This window comes from Coregonus clupeaformis, chromosome 11 (assembly GCF_020615455.1).
Source record: "Coregonus clupeaformis isolate EN_2021a chromosome 11, ASM2061545v1, whole genome shotgun sequence".
Taxonomy (NCBI): Eukaryota; Metazoa; Chordata; class Actinopteri; order Salmoniformes; family Salmonidae; genus Coregonus; species Coregonus clupeaformis.
In genome coordinates, this window is record NC_059202.1 from 20978221 (window position 1) to 20995681 (window position 17461).

General features: G+C 44.9%; 1 protein-coding gene across 2 annotated transcripts in view; it reads left to right on the plus strand.

Moving 5' to 3' along the window:
* LOC121576518 (PEX5-related protein-like) overlaps positions 1-17461 on the plus strand; it is a 151954-nt gene extending 134493 nt beyond the window's left edge. For both annotated transcript variants that reach the window (XM_041889717.2, XM_045223475.1), the window contains 7 exons: positions 152-268; positions 899-1042; positions 2702-2772; positions 10990-11208; positions 13777-13939; positions 15187-15344; positions 15693-17461. In XM_041889717.2, the coding sequence (XP_041745651.1) occupies positions 152-268; positions 899-1042; positions 2702-2772; positions 10990-11208; positions 13777-13939; positions 15187-15344; positions 15693-15894 (1074 nt within the window). In that variant the 3' untranslated portion in view covers positions 15895-17461. The remainder of the gene's footprint in view (positions 1-151; positions 269-898; positions 1043-2701; positions 2773-10989; positions 11209-13776; positions 13940-15186; positions 15345-15692) is intronic.

Genomic DNA, 17461 nt, shown 5'->3' on the forward strand with positions numbered 1-17461 from the left:
GCTGCAGCATTGTCAAGGTATCAAAGCTAGCAGTCCTCTGTGTACTAATCCTCCTCCCACCTCTTCCTATCTCTCTTTCCCTGTCTCTCTCTCTTCCTCTCTCGCTCTCTCTTCCTCTCCCTCCCTCCCTCAAAACACCATCCCTCCACAGTCAGACACAGAGTTCTGGGACAAGATGCAGGCAGAGTGGGAGGAGCTAGCACGACGGAACTGGCTAACGGAGAACGAGCAGGCCCAGATCCCCTCCAGTGTGTCTCCTCACGAGAAGGTTACTATTCTCACCTTTTGACCTCTGTTATCATAGTAATGTCTGTCTAGATGCCCTGTTTAGATGCCTATCATGTTCTACTTAATGAAGGGGAAATAAAGCCTGTGAACTTGATGATTTAGAGATGATCATGTGCTGCACATACACTACATGATGTACTGATTTTAACCCGATGCGGGTCAATAGCTAGCCCAGATTGTTTCAAACCTGGCACTCATAAGCATATGCTTACTTTTAGTGCAATCGGTGCTTTGATATGCTTGAGCTACTGTATATAGTCTAAATGAACGGACCTTTTTATATCAGCGAGATTGAAGCATATCTGACTTTTTGATTGATCCCAAGTTCTAAGAGGAAGAGCTGTTTCAAAACTCGAGTTCAGAACTCGGCAACAACACACCAGGGGTAATTTCAGTCTGAAAATGCAAAGTTTAACATTTAACGAGACCGCGAACCCAAAGGACCTTTGTCCAGGTTTTGATGTTAAGCAGAAAGCCAGAAAAGATAAATTGGTGCTGAGAGTATGCTTAAATATTCCAGTCTAGAGGACGGTCGTTCAGTGCAGCCATTTATTTGAATACAGAGAGCTGACATTGGTGATTTAAAAAATATATATATTATTGGTGACAGGGATACTACTTCCACATGGACAACCCCTACAAGGACTGGCCAAACGCGTTTGAGGAAGGTCTTCGAAAGTCCAAAGAGGGAGACCTGCCCAACGCTGTGCTGCTACTGGAGGGGGCCATCTTGCAGGACCCCCAGGACTCAGAGGTGAACAGGCACAGGGGGGGGCTGATGAGATGCAGGCACAGTAAACACACGCATTACCAGCATGACTTTCCCACAGGACCATAATGGACTGGCACCAACTGCCAATCAGCCTGTTCAGACAACACCATACAAAAAAAAAAATCAGGGCGCGTTAAGTGGCCAACGCTGATTGCTAGTGGAGGACTGGGGTGTTCTACTGTTAGAGTTGTTTACTGCAGCAAAACTACCCAGTCTTCAACTCCAAATGAGAATGAGAAACTCCATTTGAGTAATAGCTATTTTCTCAGGTTTTTCTCTCCTGCTAATTTCATCTCAATTGTAACAGCAGCGACTTATTACCACCCCAGAGGGCATTAATAGCAACAGAACTCGGGAATCCTGTAAAATATACGTAACTGTGCCGGTTATTCCAAGGAAAGGATAATCCCACAGTGTATGGAACTAATATGATTCTAAAATTCCTGTTTAGTGGCTTATCTTTGTGCTGTGGAGACCACTGGATAGTTCGTAGATAGTTTCACCCTTATTTCCTCTCATTCAAGACTTGATTCATAGCGTTGTGCTACAAATTGAGTATCAATGTCATTGCACAAAATAAACCAGCACGCAGATTAAACTACATAGATCATATTTGTTTGTTCACAGAGACTTTAACAGACATGTCATCTAGTCTGTTTGCGTTGCAGATTCAGCTTGAACTCATAGATGTCTAAATACACATGGTACTCGGAGGGTATGGAGATTCAAAGTTGGGTTCCCCAGCTAAAAGGTGTCCCATAACTCCCATCCACAATGCTGAACCATGACTTTCCAGTTCGTCCCATACATGATTCATCGAGCAATAACTAAGCATGACTCATCAGGTACACTTAATGAATTTGGTTAGTTGCCAACGACTGAGAAGTCGTGACCTCAATTATCATTCGATGTCTCAGGTGAGCTGTTGCCAAAGTGGCATGTACCCTGCAATATTATCTCATTAATTGCTATTGGCTCTTTAAAACGATACAATACCAGGATGCTTCATCTGAATAGGAACTCCCAATACCGGAGGGAGGGGGAGGCTCAACAATCCTAAATGAACTTGGATGCCATAGCACTATTGTTATTTTTTTCTGTCAGGTAGCTTAGTGGTTAAGAGCGTTGTGCCAGTAACCGAAAGGTCGCTGGTTCTAATCCCTGAGCCGACTAGGTGAAAAATCTGTCAATGTGCCCTTGAGCAAGGCACTTAACCCTAATTGCTCCTGTAAGTCGCTCTGGATAAGAGCGTCTGCTAAATGACCAAAAAAATAATAATTTTTAAATAAAAGAAGACAAACCTCAAAGCGAATCACCTTGCAATTTTTATTGCAGCCATTGTATTTTGACGTGCCCTAACTTCACTTAAGACAAACCTCAGACAAAAGTTTGTATTGCAGAGACTTTTTGAGATGCATGATGCTTCCTAACTGTTGTGTTCTTTACCAACGGCAGAATCAATCTATTTACCTGGTGTGTGAGCGGTACTGAGAGCACTGACTGACAGTGAGCCATCCTATGTCTCAGAGAGAGCTGAGCTCTGCATCTAGTCCACACCGTCTCTCCTAACGAAGTCTCTCCTTAGAGAAGGTGGTAAGCCCAGGTGATGACCCTGGTGATGACTCCCCATTGTCTCCCCAGGCTTGGCAGGTGTTGGGGACCACCCAGGCCGAGAATGAGAATGAGCAGGCAGCTATCGTCTCCCTCCAGAGGTAAGGAGGTGGAACTGCACAAGGTGGTCCCATAGGCACAACACGGCAATACACTGCATGCATTTGCCACTTCTCTGTAGTTTCCAACAGCTGTCAGGTCCTTCAGGCATGTATAGCCATCTTAGATACATTTAGATAGAGGAAGTTAGATATGGTATGTAAGGTATTCAAAGCCCTGGACCTAGGCTACTACTACATGTTGTTGATTGGCTCTGTCTACAGCCATTAAAGATTTTGTATTTGTATTTATTAGGGATCCCCATTAGCTGCTACCAATTCACCAGCTACTCTTCCTGCGGTCCAAACACACTAAGGCACTTACATTACGCATAAAACAAAAGATAAAACAGTACATAATCTAACGTTATTACACCACTACAGATCTACAATACAAAATGTATAATACCACCATACACCAATATTACAATGTACGTGTGTGTAGAGTGCGTGTGCTAGCATGTGTCTGTACCTGTGTGTGTGTGTCTTCACAGTCCCCGCTGTTCCATAAGGTGCATTTTTATCTGTTTTTTAAATCTGCTTCTACTGCTGGCATGAGTTACTTGATGTGGAATAGAGTTCCATGTAGTCATGGCTCTAGGTAGTACTGTGCACCTCCCATAGTCTGTTATTGACTTGGGGACTGTGAAGAGACCTCTGGTGGCATGTCTTGTGGGGTATGCATGGGTGTCCTTGTGGGGTATGCATTCAGCTTGTCAACACTTCTTACAAAAACAAGTAGTGATAAAGTAAATCTCTCCTCCACTTTGAGCCATGAGAGATTGACATGCATATCATTAATGTTAGCTCTCCGTGTACATTTAAGGGCCAGCCATGCTACCCTGTTCTGAGCCAATTGTAATTTTCCTAAGTCCCTCTTTGTGGCACGTGACCACACGACTCAACAGTAGTCGGGGCGGAAGGTAGCCTGTCGGGTAGGAGCGTTGGGCCAGTAACCAAAAGGTTGCTGGATCGAATTCCTGAGCTGACAGATAATGCAATCCCTTTCCCACTTGGACAAGAGGAACACCTACGTGAGAATGCTATTCATCGACTACAGCTCAGCGTTCAACACCATAGTGCCCTCAAAGCTAATCACTAAGCTAAGGACCCTGGGACTAAACACCTCCGTCTGCCCTTACCGCCCTCAGGTGGTAAGGGTAGGTAACAACACATCTGCTATGCTGATCCTCAACACGGGGGCCCCTCAGGGGTGCATGCTCAGTCCCCTCCTGTACTCCCTGTTCATCCATGACTGCATGGCCAGGCACGACTCCAACACCATCATTTGGTTTGCCGACGACACAACAGTGGTAGGCCTGATCACCGACAGCGATGAGACAGCCTATAGGGAGGAGGTCAGAGACCTGGCCGTGTGGTGCCAGGATAACAACCTCTCCCTCAACGTGATCAAGACAAAGGAGATGATTGTGGACTACAGGAAAGAAAAGAGGACTGAGCACGCCTCCATTCTCATCGACGGGGCTGTAGTGGAACAGGTTGAGAGCTTCAAGTTCCTTGGTGTCCACATCACCAACAAACTTTCATGGTCCAAACACACCAAGACAGTCGTGAAGAGGGCACGACAAAGCCTATTCCCCCTCAGGAGACTGAAAAGATTTGGCATGGGTCCTCAGATCCTTAAAAAGTTATACAGCAGTACCATCGAGAACATGCTGACTGGTTGCATCACCGCCTGGTATGGCAACTGCTCGGCCTCCGACCGCAAGGCACTACAGAGCTTCCTGCCATCCAGGACCTCTATACCAGGCGGTGTCAGAGGAAGGCCCTAAAAATGTTCAATGACTCCAGCCACCCTAGTCATAGACTGTTCTCTCTGCTACCGCACGGCAAGCGGTACCGGAGTGCCAAGTCTAGGTCCAAAAGGCTTCTTAAAAGCTACCCTCAAGCCATAAGACTCCTGAACAGCTAATCATGGCTACCCGGGCTATTTGCATTGCTCCCCCCACCCCACCCTCACCCCCTCTTTTACGCTGCTGCTACTCTGTTTATTATCTATGCATAGTCACTTTAACTCTACCCACATGTACATATTACCTCAATTACCTCGACTAACCGGTGCCCCCGCACATTGACTCTGTACCGGTACCCCCTGTATATAGCCTCCCTACTGTTATTTTATTTTACTATCTATTTTTTACTTAACACTTTTTTCTTCTTCTTAAAACTGCATTGTTGGTTAAGGGCTTGTAAGTAAACATTTCACTGTAAGGTCTAAACCTGTTGTATTCGGCACATGTGGCAAATGAAATGTGATTTGAAAAATCTCTCGTTCTGCTCCTGAGCAAGGCAGTTAACCCACTGTTCCCTGGGCGCTGATGACGTGGATGTCGATTAAGCCAGTCCCCCCGCACCTCTCTGATTCAGAGGGGTTGGGTTAAATGCGGAAGACACATTTCAGTTGAATGCATTCAGTTGTACAACTGACTAGGTATCCCACTTTCCCTAGTCCAGGTGCGACAAAATGAGGACCTGTGTTGTTAAGAAGGCAGAGCAGTGTTTTATTATGGACAGACTTCTCCCCATCTTCAAATCAAATAAAATAAAATTTTATTTGTCACATACACGTGTTTAGCAGATGTTATAGCGGGTGTAGCGAATTGCTTGTGCTTCTAGCTCCGACAGTGCAGTAATATCTAACAATTACACAACATATACCCAATACACACAAAAAAGTAAGGAATGGGATTTAAGAATATATACATATATGGACAAGCAATGACAGAGCGGCATGGACTAAGATACAGTAGAATATTATGGAATAGAATGCAGTGGGAATACAGGTTTTCCTACTTACAAAGCATGTAGAGGTCTGTAATTTTTATCATAGGTTCACTTCAACTGTAAGAGACGGAATCTAAAACAAAAATCCAGAAAATCACATTGTATGATTTTTAAGAAATTAATTTGCATTTTATTGCATGACATAAGTATTTGATACATCAGAAAAGCAGAACTTAATATTTGGTACAGAAACCTTTGTTTGCAATTACAGAGATCATATGTTTCCTGTAGGTCTTGACCAGGTTTGCACACACTGCAGCAGGGATTTTGGCCCACTCCTGCATACAGACCTTCTCCAGATCCTTCAGGTTTCGGGGCTGTCGCTGGGCAATACGGACTTTCAGCTCCCTCCAAAGATTTTCTATTGGGTTCAGGTCTGGAGACTGGCTAGGCCACTCCAGGACCTTGAGATGCATCTTACGGAGCCACTCCTTAGTTGCCCTGGCTGTGTGTTTCGGGTCGTTGTCATGCTGGAAGACCCAGCCACGACCCATCTTCAATGCTCTTACTGAGGGAAGGAGGTTGTTGGCCAAGATCTCACGATACATGGCCCCATCCATCCTCCCCTCAATACGGTGCAGTCGTCCTGTCCCCTTTGCAGAAAAGCATCCCCAAAGAATGATGTTTCCACCTCCATACTTCACAGTTGGGATGGTGTTCTTGGGGTTGTACTCATCCTTCTTCTTCCTCCAAACACGGCGAGTGGAGTTTAGACCAAAAAGCTCTATTTTTGTCTCATCAGACCACATGACCTTCTCCCATTCCTCCTCTGGATCATCCAGATGGTCATTGGCAAACTTCAGACGGGCCTGGACATGCGCTGGCTTGAGCAGGGGGACCTTGCGTGCGCTGCAGGATTTTAATCCATGACGGCATAGTGTGTTACTAATGGTTTTCTTTGAGACTGTGGTCCCAGCTCTCTTCAGGTCATTGACCAGGTCCTGCCGTGTAGTTCTGGGCTGATCCCTTACCTTCCTCATGATCATTGATGCCCCACGAGGTGAGATCTTGCATGGAGCCCCAGACCGAGGGTGATTGACCGTCATCTTGAACTTCTTCCATTTTCTAATAATTGCGCCAACAGTTGTTGCCTTCTCCCCAAGCTGCTTGCCTATTGTCCTGTAGCCCATCCCAGCCTTGTGCAGGTCTACAATTTCATCCCTGATGTCCTTACACAGCTCTCTGGTCTTGGCCATTGTGGAGAGGTTGGAGTCTGTTTGATTGAGTGTGTGGACAGGTGTCTTTTATACAGGTAACGAGTTCAAACATGTGCAGTTAATACAGGTAATGAGTGGAGAACAGGAGGGCTTCTTAAAGAAAAACTAACAGGTCTGTGAGAGCCGGAATTCTTACTGGTTGGTAGGTGATCAAATACTTATGTCATGCAATAAAATGCAAATTAATTACTTAAAAATCATACAATGTGATTTTCTGGATTTTTGTTTTAGATTCCGTCTCTCACTGTTGAAGTGTACCTATGATAAAAATTACAGACCTCTACATGCTTTGTAAGTAGGAAAACCTGCAAAATCGGCAGTGTATCAAATACTTGTTCTCCCCACTGTACATATGAAATGAGTAGTGCAAGATATGTAAACATTATTAAAGTGACTAGTGTTCCATTTTTTAAAGTGGCCAGTGATTTCAATAGGCAGCAGCAGCCTCTAATGTGCTAGTGATGGCTATTTAACAGTCTGATGGCCTTGAGATAGAAGCTGTTTTTCATTCTCTCTGTCCCAGCTTTGATGCACCTGTACTGACCTCGCCTTCTGGATGATAGCGGGGTGAACAGGCAGTGGCCCGGGTGGTTGATGTCCTTGATGATCTTTTTGGCCTTCCTGTGACATCGGTTGCTGTATGTGTCTTGGAGGGCGGGTAGTTTGCCCCCGGTAATGTGTTTGGCAGACCGCACCACCATCTGGAGAGCCCTGCGGTTGTGGGCGGTGTAGTTGCCGTACCAGGCGGTGATACAGCCCGACAGGATGCTCTCAATTGTGCATCTGTAAAAGTTTGTGAGGGTTTTAGGTGATAAGCCACATTTCTTCAGCCTCCTGAGGTTGAAGAGGCTCTGTTGCGCCTTCTTCACCACACTGTCTGCGTGGGTGGACCATTTCAGTTTGTTGGTGATGTGTACGCCAAGGAACTTGAAGCTTTCCACCTTCTCCACTGCGGTCCCGTCGATGTGGATAGGGGGGTTTCCTGAAGTCCACGATCATCTCCTTTGTTTTGTTGATGTTGAGTGAGAGGTTATTTTCCTGGCACCACACTCCCAGAGCCCTCACCTCCTCCCTGTAGGCGGTCTCGTCATTGTTGGTAATCAAGCCTACTTCTGTTGTGTCGTCTGCAAACTTGATGATTGAGTTGGAGGCGTGCTTGGCCACGCAGTCATGGGTGAACAGGGAGTACAGGAGGGGGCTGAGCACGCACCCTTGTGGGGCCCCAGTGTTGAGGATCAGCGAAGTGGAGATGTTATTTCCTACCTTCACCACCTGGGGGCGGCCCGTCAGGAAGTCCAGGACCCAGTTGCACAGGGCGGGGTTCAGACCCAGGGCCTCGAGCTTAATGATGAGCTTGGAGGGTACTATGGTGTTGAATGCTGAGCTATAGTCAATGAACAACATTCTTACATAGGTATTCCTCTTGTCCAGATGGGATAGGGCAGTGTGCAGTGTGATGGCAATTGCATCGTCTGTGGATCTATTGGGGCGGTAAGCAAATTGAAGTGGGTCTAGGGTGACAGGTAAGGTAGAGGTGATATGATCCTTGACTAGTCTCTCAAAGCACTTCATGATGACAGAGGTGAGTGCTACAGGGCGATAGTCATTTAGTTCAGTTACCTTTGCTTTCTTGGGTACAGGAACAATGGAGGCTACTGTTGTATCAACATGTTTTGACCATGAGAGTTTACAATCCAGGGTTACTCCAAGCAGTTTAGTCACCTCAACTTGCTCAATTTCCACATTATTCATTACAAGATGTAGTTGAGGTTTAGGGTTTATTGAATCATTTGTCCCAAATACAATGCTTTTAGTTTTTGAAATATTTAGGCCTAACTTATTCCTTGCCACCCATTCTGAAACTAACTGCAGCTCTTTGTTAAGTGTTGCAGTCATTTCAGTCATTGTAGTAGCTGACATGTATAGTGTTGAGTCATCCGCATACACAGACACACTGGCTTTACTCAAAGCCAGTGGCATGTCGTTAGTAAAGATTGAAAAAAGTAATGGGCCTAGACAGCTGCCTTGGGGAATTCCTTATTCTACCTGGATTATGTTGGAAAGGCTTCCATTAAAGAACACCCTCTGTGTTCTGTTAGACAAATAACTCTTTATCCACAATATAGAAGGGGCTGTAAAGCCATAACACATGCGTTTTTCCAGCAGCAGACTATGATCGATAATGTCAAAAGCCGCACTGAAGTCTAACAAAACAGCCCCAACAATCTTTTTATCATCAATTTCTCTCAGCCAATCATCAATCATTTGTGTAAGTGCTGTGCTTGTTGAATGTCCTTCCCTATAAGCGTGCTGAAAGTTTGTCAATTTGTTTACTGTAAAATAGCATTGTATCTGGTTAAACACAATTTTTTCCAAAAGTTTACTAAGGGTTGGCAACAGGCTGATTGGTCGGCTATTTGAGCCAGTAAAGGGGGCTTTACTATTCTTGTGTAGCAGAATGACTTTTGCATACCTCCAGGCCTGAGGGCACACACTTTCTAGTAGGCTTAAATTGGAGATATGGCAAATAGGAGTGGCAATATCGTCCGCTATTATCCTCAGTAATTTTCCATTCAAGTTGTCTTTGTAATTTTTTCACGTCTTCCACACTAACTTTACGGAATTCTAAATGACGCTTGTCTTTCATAATTTGGTCAGATATACTTGGATTTGTGTAAAGATGTTTTCCTCAGAATATACAAATCAGGTCCATAATTACTTGACACCCTTGATAAAGATGAGCAAAAAATACTGTATAAAATAAATAATTCAAATACTGAGCTATATTGTATGCTCAAAAAAGCAGAGAAATTATATTATTTTATACTAAAAAAATTGTTTAACAAGTAATCCATTATCATATATTTTTTTTTACATAGGTGTCAAAATTATTGGCAACACTGTTTCCAATACTCCGGCACCCTCCCCTTGCAAGGATAATAGCAATTAGCCTTTTTCTAAAATTAGATTGGAGAACATATTGGGAGGGATCTTAGATCATTCCTCCATACAGAATCTTTCCAGATCCTTGATATCCTTCATCTGCGCTTATGGACTGCCCTCCTCAATTCAAACCACAGGTTTTCAATGGGGTTCAAGTTCGGAGACTGAGATGGCCATTGCAAAATGTTGATTTTGTGGTCAATTAACAATTTTTTGTGGATTTTAATGTGTGATTGGGGTTATTGTCTTGCTTGAAGATCCACTTGCGGCCAAGTTTCAGCCTCCTGGCAGAGGCAACCAGGTTTTGGGCTAAAATGTCCTGGTACTTGGTAAAGAATCTTTAGGGGTGCCAATAATTTTGACACATATATTTTTGCGGAAAAAAAATAGTATTACTTGTTAAACAAAATCTCTTTCTAACCCTACAATGGAGAAAAATGTAAATCAAGTGTTTTGGGGTTATTTAATTATTGGTGTTAAAACCAATGGTTTAAAACTAAATATTTTAAATGATCTTCTCAGAATGCCAGTAATCCCCTGAAATCCAGCAATATTATTAATGCCACACTGCTTCTATTTTTCATTATGTTTTAGCTGACTTTTAATGTAGGCCCATTGTTGATGTAGGCTGGATTAGAGAACTCAGAGGAAAACATCACAGTTTTACATTTTTTTGTAGCAGATTTGTATCTTAAAACGATGAACGGAGCATCTGCACTGCATACCTACCGTAAACAAACTTTATCTAACAGCCAGAGGCCTATGGCACAGTAGCAAGTCTGGCAGAAATGATTTGGTTTTCCTCTCATTACAAGCTTTTAAGGAAGTTGAAGCATTTGACTGTCAGTCTGTCACAAATCTCAGTGAAACATTATTCTTGATGAAAGCTAAATCTGTTTTTTGGCTCTTCCCTGAGTGCTCTCTAATCCTTGTTGTTCGTCCAACATAGTGCTATTTTCCTCTGATGCAACAGCAACACTACGTACAAGATAAAACATTTCCCCTGGTTAACTTTAAATGTGAACAGTAGCAACAGCAATTGCAAGTCTAAGCTCCAAAGTAGCTCCTACTAACAAATGCTTTTGAAAGCAATATGTCTGGGGTGAGTGGTCCTTGCCACCTGACCCCAGGCGTCATTATGTGCCTCCTGATGTTCCCTGTCCCAATTAGTGTATGTCAAACCCTTTGCTCCACTTTAAAGTGCTCATTAACCCCCCTTTAACCCCCTCTTGGCCTCCTCTCTCTGTATCTCCAGGTGTCTGGAGCTCCACCCCAACAACCTCCAGGCCCTCATGGCCCTGGCGGTGAGCCTGACCAACACGGGCATGAGGCAGGACGCCTGCGAGGCACTGCTGCGCTGGCTCCGCCACAACTCCAAGTACAAGCACCTACTGAAAGGAAAGAGCCACCTGGCGGGCTCCCCGGGCTCCCAACGTAGGATGTCTCGTGTCTCTACTGTGGGCAGATATGAGAGGTATAAGGACTGGATAGCACTAGCATAGATTCCATAGGTGTAAGTACTGGATAGCACTAGCATAGATCCCATAGGTGTAAGTATTTATTTGTATTTGTATTTATTAGGTATCCCCATTAGCTGCTGCCAAAGCAGCAGCTACTCTTCCTGGGGTCCAAACATAGTAAAGCACTTACATTACATATAAAACAAAAGATAAAACAGTACATCATATGACATTATTACACCACTACCTATCTACAATACAAAATGTTTAATACCACCATACAACAATATCACAATGCGTGCGTATGCATGTGTCTGTACGTTTTGTGTGTGTCTCTTCACAGTCCCCGCTGTTCCATAAGGTGTATTTTTACCTGTTTTCTAAATCTGATTCTACTGCTTGCATCAGTTACCTGATGTGGAATAGAGCTCCATGTAGTCATGGCTCTATGTAGTACTGTGCACCTCCCATAGTCTGTTCTGGACTTGGGGACCGTGAAGAGACCTCTGGTCTAAGTACTGGATAGCACTACCATAGATCCCATAGGTGTAAGTAAGTGCATGCTCATTTGTAGGAGAACGTTATAGGATGACTGTACAATGTTGAGAACGAGAAGAGATACAGGCCAGTCAGGATTACACAATTAACATTGGAGTAGCATGACGTACTACACTAAGTGGCGGGGCACCTTCATTGGACATCACTAAATCTGACATTACATGACTTTTTTTTTAAGCAAATGGCTGGCACGATCTCTGTGTCCTTTACAGTCTCTTTGCCTGAGCACTGTGATAATATTACACAATGGCTGATTGATGCATATTTTATGCTATGGTGTGCTTTATGTCGCCCGCTCAGTTATGATATCTTTAGCCGGGCCGTTTTAGAAACTAATTCGTTACAGTGTAATGACTATTACCCCTGTCGTCAATGAAAGGAAAAGTTATTTCAAGGTCTTTCAACCACAGCTGGTCTGGGTGTAATTTTATTGCCGATCAAGCAAGCATGCTCGCACGTATTCATCGTCAAACAACCACAATTCAGGGGATCTCCTTCCTTTTTACTTTAAAGGCAGTACTTTCAGGTGCCACATACTCCTGAGTGGCGCAGTGGTCTAAGGCACTGCATCGCAGTGCTAACTGTGCCACTAGAGATCCTGGTTCAAATCCAGGCTCTGTCGCAGCCGGCCGCGACCGGGAGACTCATGGGCGGCGCACAATTGGCCCAGCGTCGTCCAGGGTAGGGGAGGGAATGGCCGGCAGGGATGTAGCTCAGTTGATAGAGCATGGCGTTTGCAACGCCAGGGTTGTGGGTTCGATTCCCACGGGGGGCCAGTATAAAAAAAAAACATGTATTCACTAACTGTAAGTCGCTCTGGATAAGAGCGTCTGTAAAATGTAAAAAATGTAAGAGAAAATAACATTATCAATTAGGAGTCTAGCTATATAATGAATTCTCCCCTTTATAGGAAAGGCATGACTTTATCAAATATTTTACTCAACAGTGAGAGCTCTCTGTCCCTCTCTCTCTCTCTGTCCCTCTCTCTCTCTCTCTCTCTCTCTCTGTCCCTCTCTCTCTCTCTCTGTCCCTCTCTCTCTCTCTCTGTCTCTCTCTCTCTCTCTCTCTCTCTCTCTAGACTCTCAGTCCAGTGTGTCTCTACTCTCTCTCTCTCTCTCTGTCCCTCTCTCTCTCTCTCTCTCTCTCTCTCTCTCTCTCTCTCTCTCTCTCTCTCTCTCTCTCTCTCGACTCTCAGTCCAGTGTGTCTCTACTCTCAATACTCTCAGTCCACTGTGTCTCTACTCTCTAAACTCGCAGTCCAGTGTGTCTCTACTCTCTAGACTCTCAGTCTAGTGTGTCTCTACTCTCTCTCTCTCTCTCCTCTCTCTCTCTCTCTCTCTCTCTCTCTCTCTCTCTCTCTCTCTCTAGACTCTCAGTCCAGTGTGTCTCTACTCTCTAGACTCTCAGTCCAGTGTGTCTCTACTCTCTCTCTCTCTCTCTCTCTCTCTCTCTCTCTCTCTCTCTCTCTCTCTCTCTCTCTCTCTCTCTCTCTCTCTCTCTCTCTCTCTCTCTCTCTCTCAGTCTAGTGTGTCTCTACTCTCTCTCTCTCTCTCTCTCTCAGTCTAGTGTGTCTCTACTCTCTCTCTCTCTCTCTCTCTCTCTCTCTCTCTCTCTCTCTCTCTCTCTCTCTCGACTCTCAGTCCAGTGTGTCTCTACTCTCAATACTCTCAGTCCACTGTGTCTCTACTCTCTAAACTCGCAGTCCAGTGTGTCTCTACTCTCTAGACTCTCAGTCTAATGTGTCTCTACTCTCTCTCTCTCTCTCTCTCTCTCTCTCTCTCTCTCTCTCTCTCTCTCTCTCTCTCTCTACTCTCAGTCCAGTGTGTCTCTACTCTCAATACTCTCAGTCCACTGTGTCTCTACTCTCTAAACTCGCAGTCCAGGTGTCTCTACTCTCTAGACTCTCAGTCTAATGTGTCTCTATCTCTCTCTCTCTCTCTCTCTCTCTCTCTCTCTCTCTCTCTCTCTCAGTCCAGTGTGTCTCTACTCTCTGTGGGCTCTAAGTCCAGTGTGTCTGCCCACAGCTCTCTACTGCCTGAGGTGAAGGATCTGTTTCTGGAGGCGGCCCAGCAGAACAGGGACACCGACCCAGACCTGCAGACGGGCCTGGGAGTGCTGTTTAACATTAGCGCAGAGTTCAACAAAGCTGTGGAGGCCTTCAATGCTGCCCTGACGGTGCGGCCAGAGGTAGAGTGGCCGTGTAAACACACAAACACTGTGATTGTCAATCTGACTTTACACAAATGTGCGCGCACACACACACACACACACACACACACACACACACACACACACACACACACACACACACACACACTCACACACTCAAGCACAGACAGCCGACTGATCAGTCATGAATCCCCACAACATGATCCTTCCCAAGACAGAGATAGAGCTCATGCAAACAGAATCACTGAGGCGCACCCTACTGTCTCACATCACTGAAGCACTGCATCCCACTGAGACGCACCCTACTGTCTCACATCACTGAAGCACTGCATCCAAACTGGAGAGCTTTGAGCTGAGAAATCCAGTTTCATGAACTCCCATCTGATTCACTGCACTAGCATCTGCCTGTTGCAGCTCCAACCCCTATCCTTTAACCCTGTCCCACAGCAGTGGGCATATGAGCACTGTCTGCTAAATCCACCCCCTCTGCATTTGACTTGGTAATGCCCTCTCCCCTGCAGACAACTTAGAGCTGAATACAAGTGGAGATCATGATACCATGCTGCTAGGCTTAGCACAAAAGGCTTGCTGCATCATATCGGGCCGTGCCCCGTGTATACGTTGATCTATCCCCAGGTGGGAGACATGTAACCAAGGAGTCAAGGACAGACGTGGTGATGTAACCGAACCATCCTCAAATGATCCTTGGAACTTAAGCCTTGCTTGGTTTTCACAGGGGGTGTTTTTTCACAGGGTGATTTTTCACAGGGTGATTTCAACGGGAGATAAAAAAGTATATATCACAGATTGTAAAGGCACCGTCACATCACAGTACCTACATTACAGTCATTAACACACAAAAGATACAGGGGAAGAACTGGCAAATGATGTACCCCTCTCAGAAATGTTATATCGTGGTGTCGGAATTGATTTCCGAACTTGCCGTTATATATCGCAGACAAAATTCTACTTCTTTTTATTTGCAAATCTCCTCTACCAAAACAGGCACTGTTCCTTTCTGATTGGACTTCGCATTACACTACATAACAATTAGCATTAGCACGAAATACGTCACAATGCTAAACCATTGAAGTGAAGTAGCATCTGATGGGAGAGAAAAAAAACTACATCTCAGTCGACAGTGGCTGGGTTCACAGACCATGACACTGTCCGAAACCAAACATCAAAAGCAACCACTATCCTTAAGTGTCACCATTCTGTTCCTCCGGCGTTGACTCCTGCCCCCCCCTGTATGTCCCCTCCAGGACTACCTGCTGTGGAATCGCCTGGGGGCCACACTGGCTAACGGGGACCGCAGCGAGGAGGCGGTAGAGGCTTACACCCGAGCCCTGGAGCTCCAGCCGGGCTTCATTAGGTCCCGGTACAACCTGGGCATCAGCTGCATCAACCTGGGAGCACACCGGTGGGTGAGCAGGGGGTCAGGGGAGGGGTGGAGGGGGGGTCTAACTAAGATCCAGCTGGTGCTCTTTAAAACAGCACCTGGCACCGTAGCATGGGGCTTTGAGTTTCTGCTCTGGTGGAGTCAGTGGAGTGGGGTGAGGCAGGGACACTGAGTAACATTGAGCCTAATAATGCTATCTCTTACAGTTGTATGAAGTTCAACCACTATAATGTTACAAGTAACAGTCCCTATTTAAATGTGTCAAACACATCAGCCCTGAACCTAGTAACATTTGCTTTAATGTAAGTCATCATGATAGCAACTAATCACATGGTTCTCCGATGGTCAAACCTTCCCCTTGTCTTGTAGGGAGGCGGCCAGTAACTTCCTAACAGCCCTGAGTCTGCAGAGGAAGAGCCGCAGTCAGCAGCTCTCGCACCAGGTCATGTCGGGGAACATCTGGGCCGCCCTGCGGATAGCCCTCTCCATGATGGACCAGCCGGAGCTCTTCCAGGCGGCCAACATCGGAGACTTGGACCTTCTCATGAAAGCGTTCAACCTGGACATGTGAGTGGAGATGGGCCTTGGCGACGAGTCTCTACTCTCCTACCAACAGGCCTTGGAGACGAGTCTCTACTCTCCTACCAAATGCCAAAAACCCAAAGTGTACAGATGGAAAGAGCTGTTTTGTCCAGTTAATGACGAGTGTGTGGTCTATTTTTGCGAGCACTAGCCTATCTTTATTACTTCTAAGTACCTCTGCGGTCTTCCTGAGTACTGCATGTGCTCCAAGAGTCTATTTTGCAATGGATTTGCACTGCAATTTGTGATTTCCCCGAAGAGCACAAGGACGGGCAAAGACTGTACAAGTAATGCCTTAGAGAACACAGTAATTAAAACTAACTCATTGGAACTGAGTGAGAGAGAATGAGAAACGCTGAGACTGCTTTTGCTGAACAGTGTTGAGGTTTGACAAGAACGGTTTCCTCATCCAAATACTTTTAGAGTCTTCGGATTATCACACCGACCTAAAGGAAGGATTTAGAAAGTAACATCAATAAAGACTACACCATAAGCCATGGGACTCTGAGACAGTTTTCAGCAGAGAATCAATATTCTTTTTTGGGCTTGGTTTTATCCTCTTTTCACTGCATGAAAACTAAAGCAGTTTATAACTGTTTTTCCTGTCTTGGACTCTGCACTTTGAAAAACAAACAGATAATTTCCTCTTATCTTAATGAAACAAGCCAGATTGTAAAGCCTTACTCGAAACGCATGCTAAAACGAGATATATTTACACTATTTTTATGGCAACCAATGTAAGCCATTTTCAGATTCATTTTTGACTTCCTCGAACACTTGGCATCCTCCGAATTCTTCATGTTTTGTGGAGTTTTCAGCTCCTCATTTCACTCGTTCTATTTTTCCCTCACTGGTTTGAGAGAAGCACACATTAGCTGGACAAGATGGACCCTTATCTTTCCCTCAGAGCTGGTAATGTACTTCACACGTGTCAGAAAACACTTTCTGTTGAATCTGTTCATGTTGGTGGTGATGGCTGGGATGACCTTTAAAACTATTCACTCATGTCACATGACTAATGACTAAATCAAAAGGATTAAGCGTGGTAGCGAATGGATTTTGAGGCATTACACTCTTTTCTAGAAGACAGCATGTGACTTGCAAACTAACATCTGTGACGCTGCTAGACTAGTCAGCCATCTTATGTGTAATATGTTTGAAGGCAGCACAAAGGCCCTTCGTAAAAAGTTATAAAACGTCACATCAGCTCACGTCATGTTTACCTAGTTTACACAGTGATATATCAACATCTACATGTGCCCATTCAAGTGTTGTTTTATGTAGGAGGTTCTTTGCTTTACTAATGAATGTCAAACATTCCATAGTATCTACTGGTTCTACTCTAAAGTGTTAACAAAATAAGCCCAAAAAATAAAAAGCCACAAGAACTATACCCTCTTATGAGAGACTACTACTCTACAAGATCCCTACTCTGAAGGAATTCTACTCTCAACACTATCCCTTAACGGGTCCTTAAGTCGCTAGATGGCTGAGTAGTCTAGCAGCATCATTTACATTTTAGTCATTTAGCAGACGCTCTTATCCAGAGCGACTTA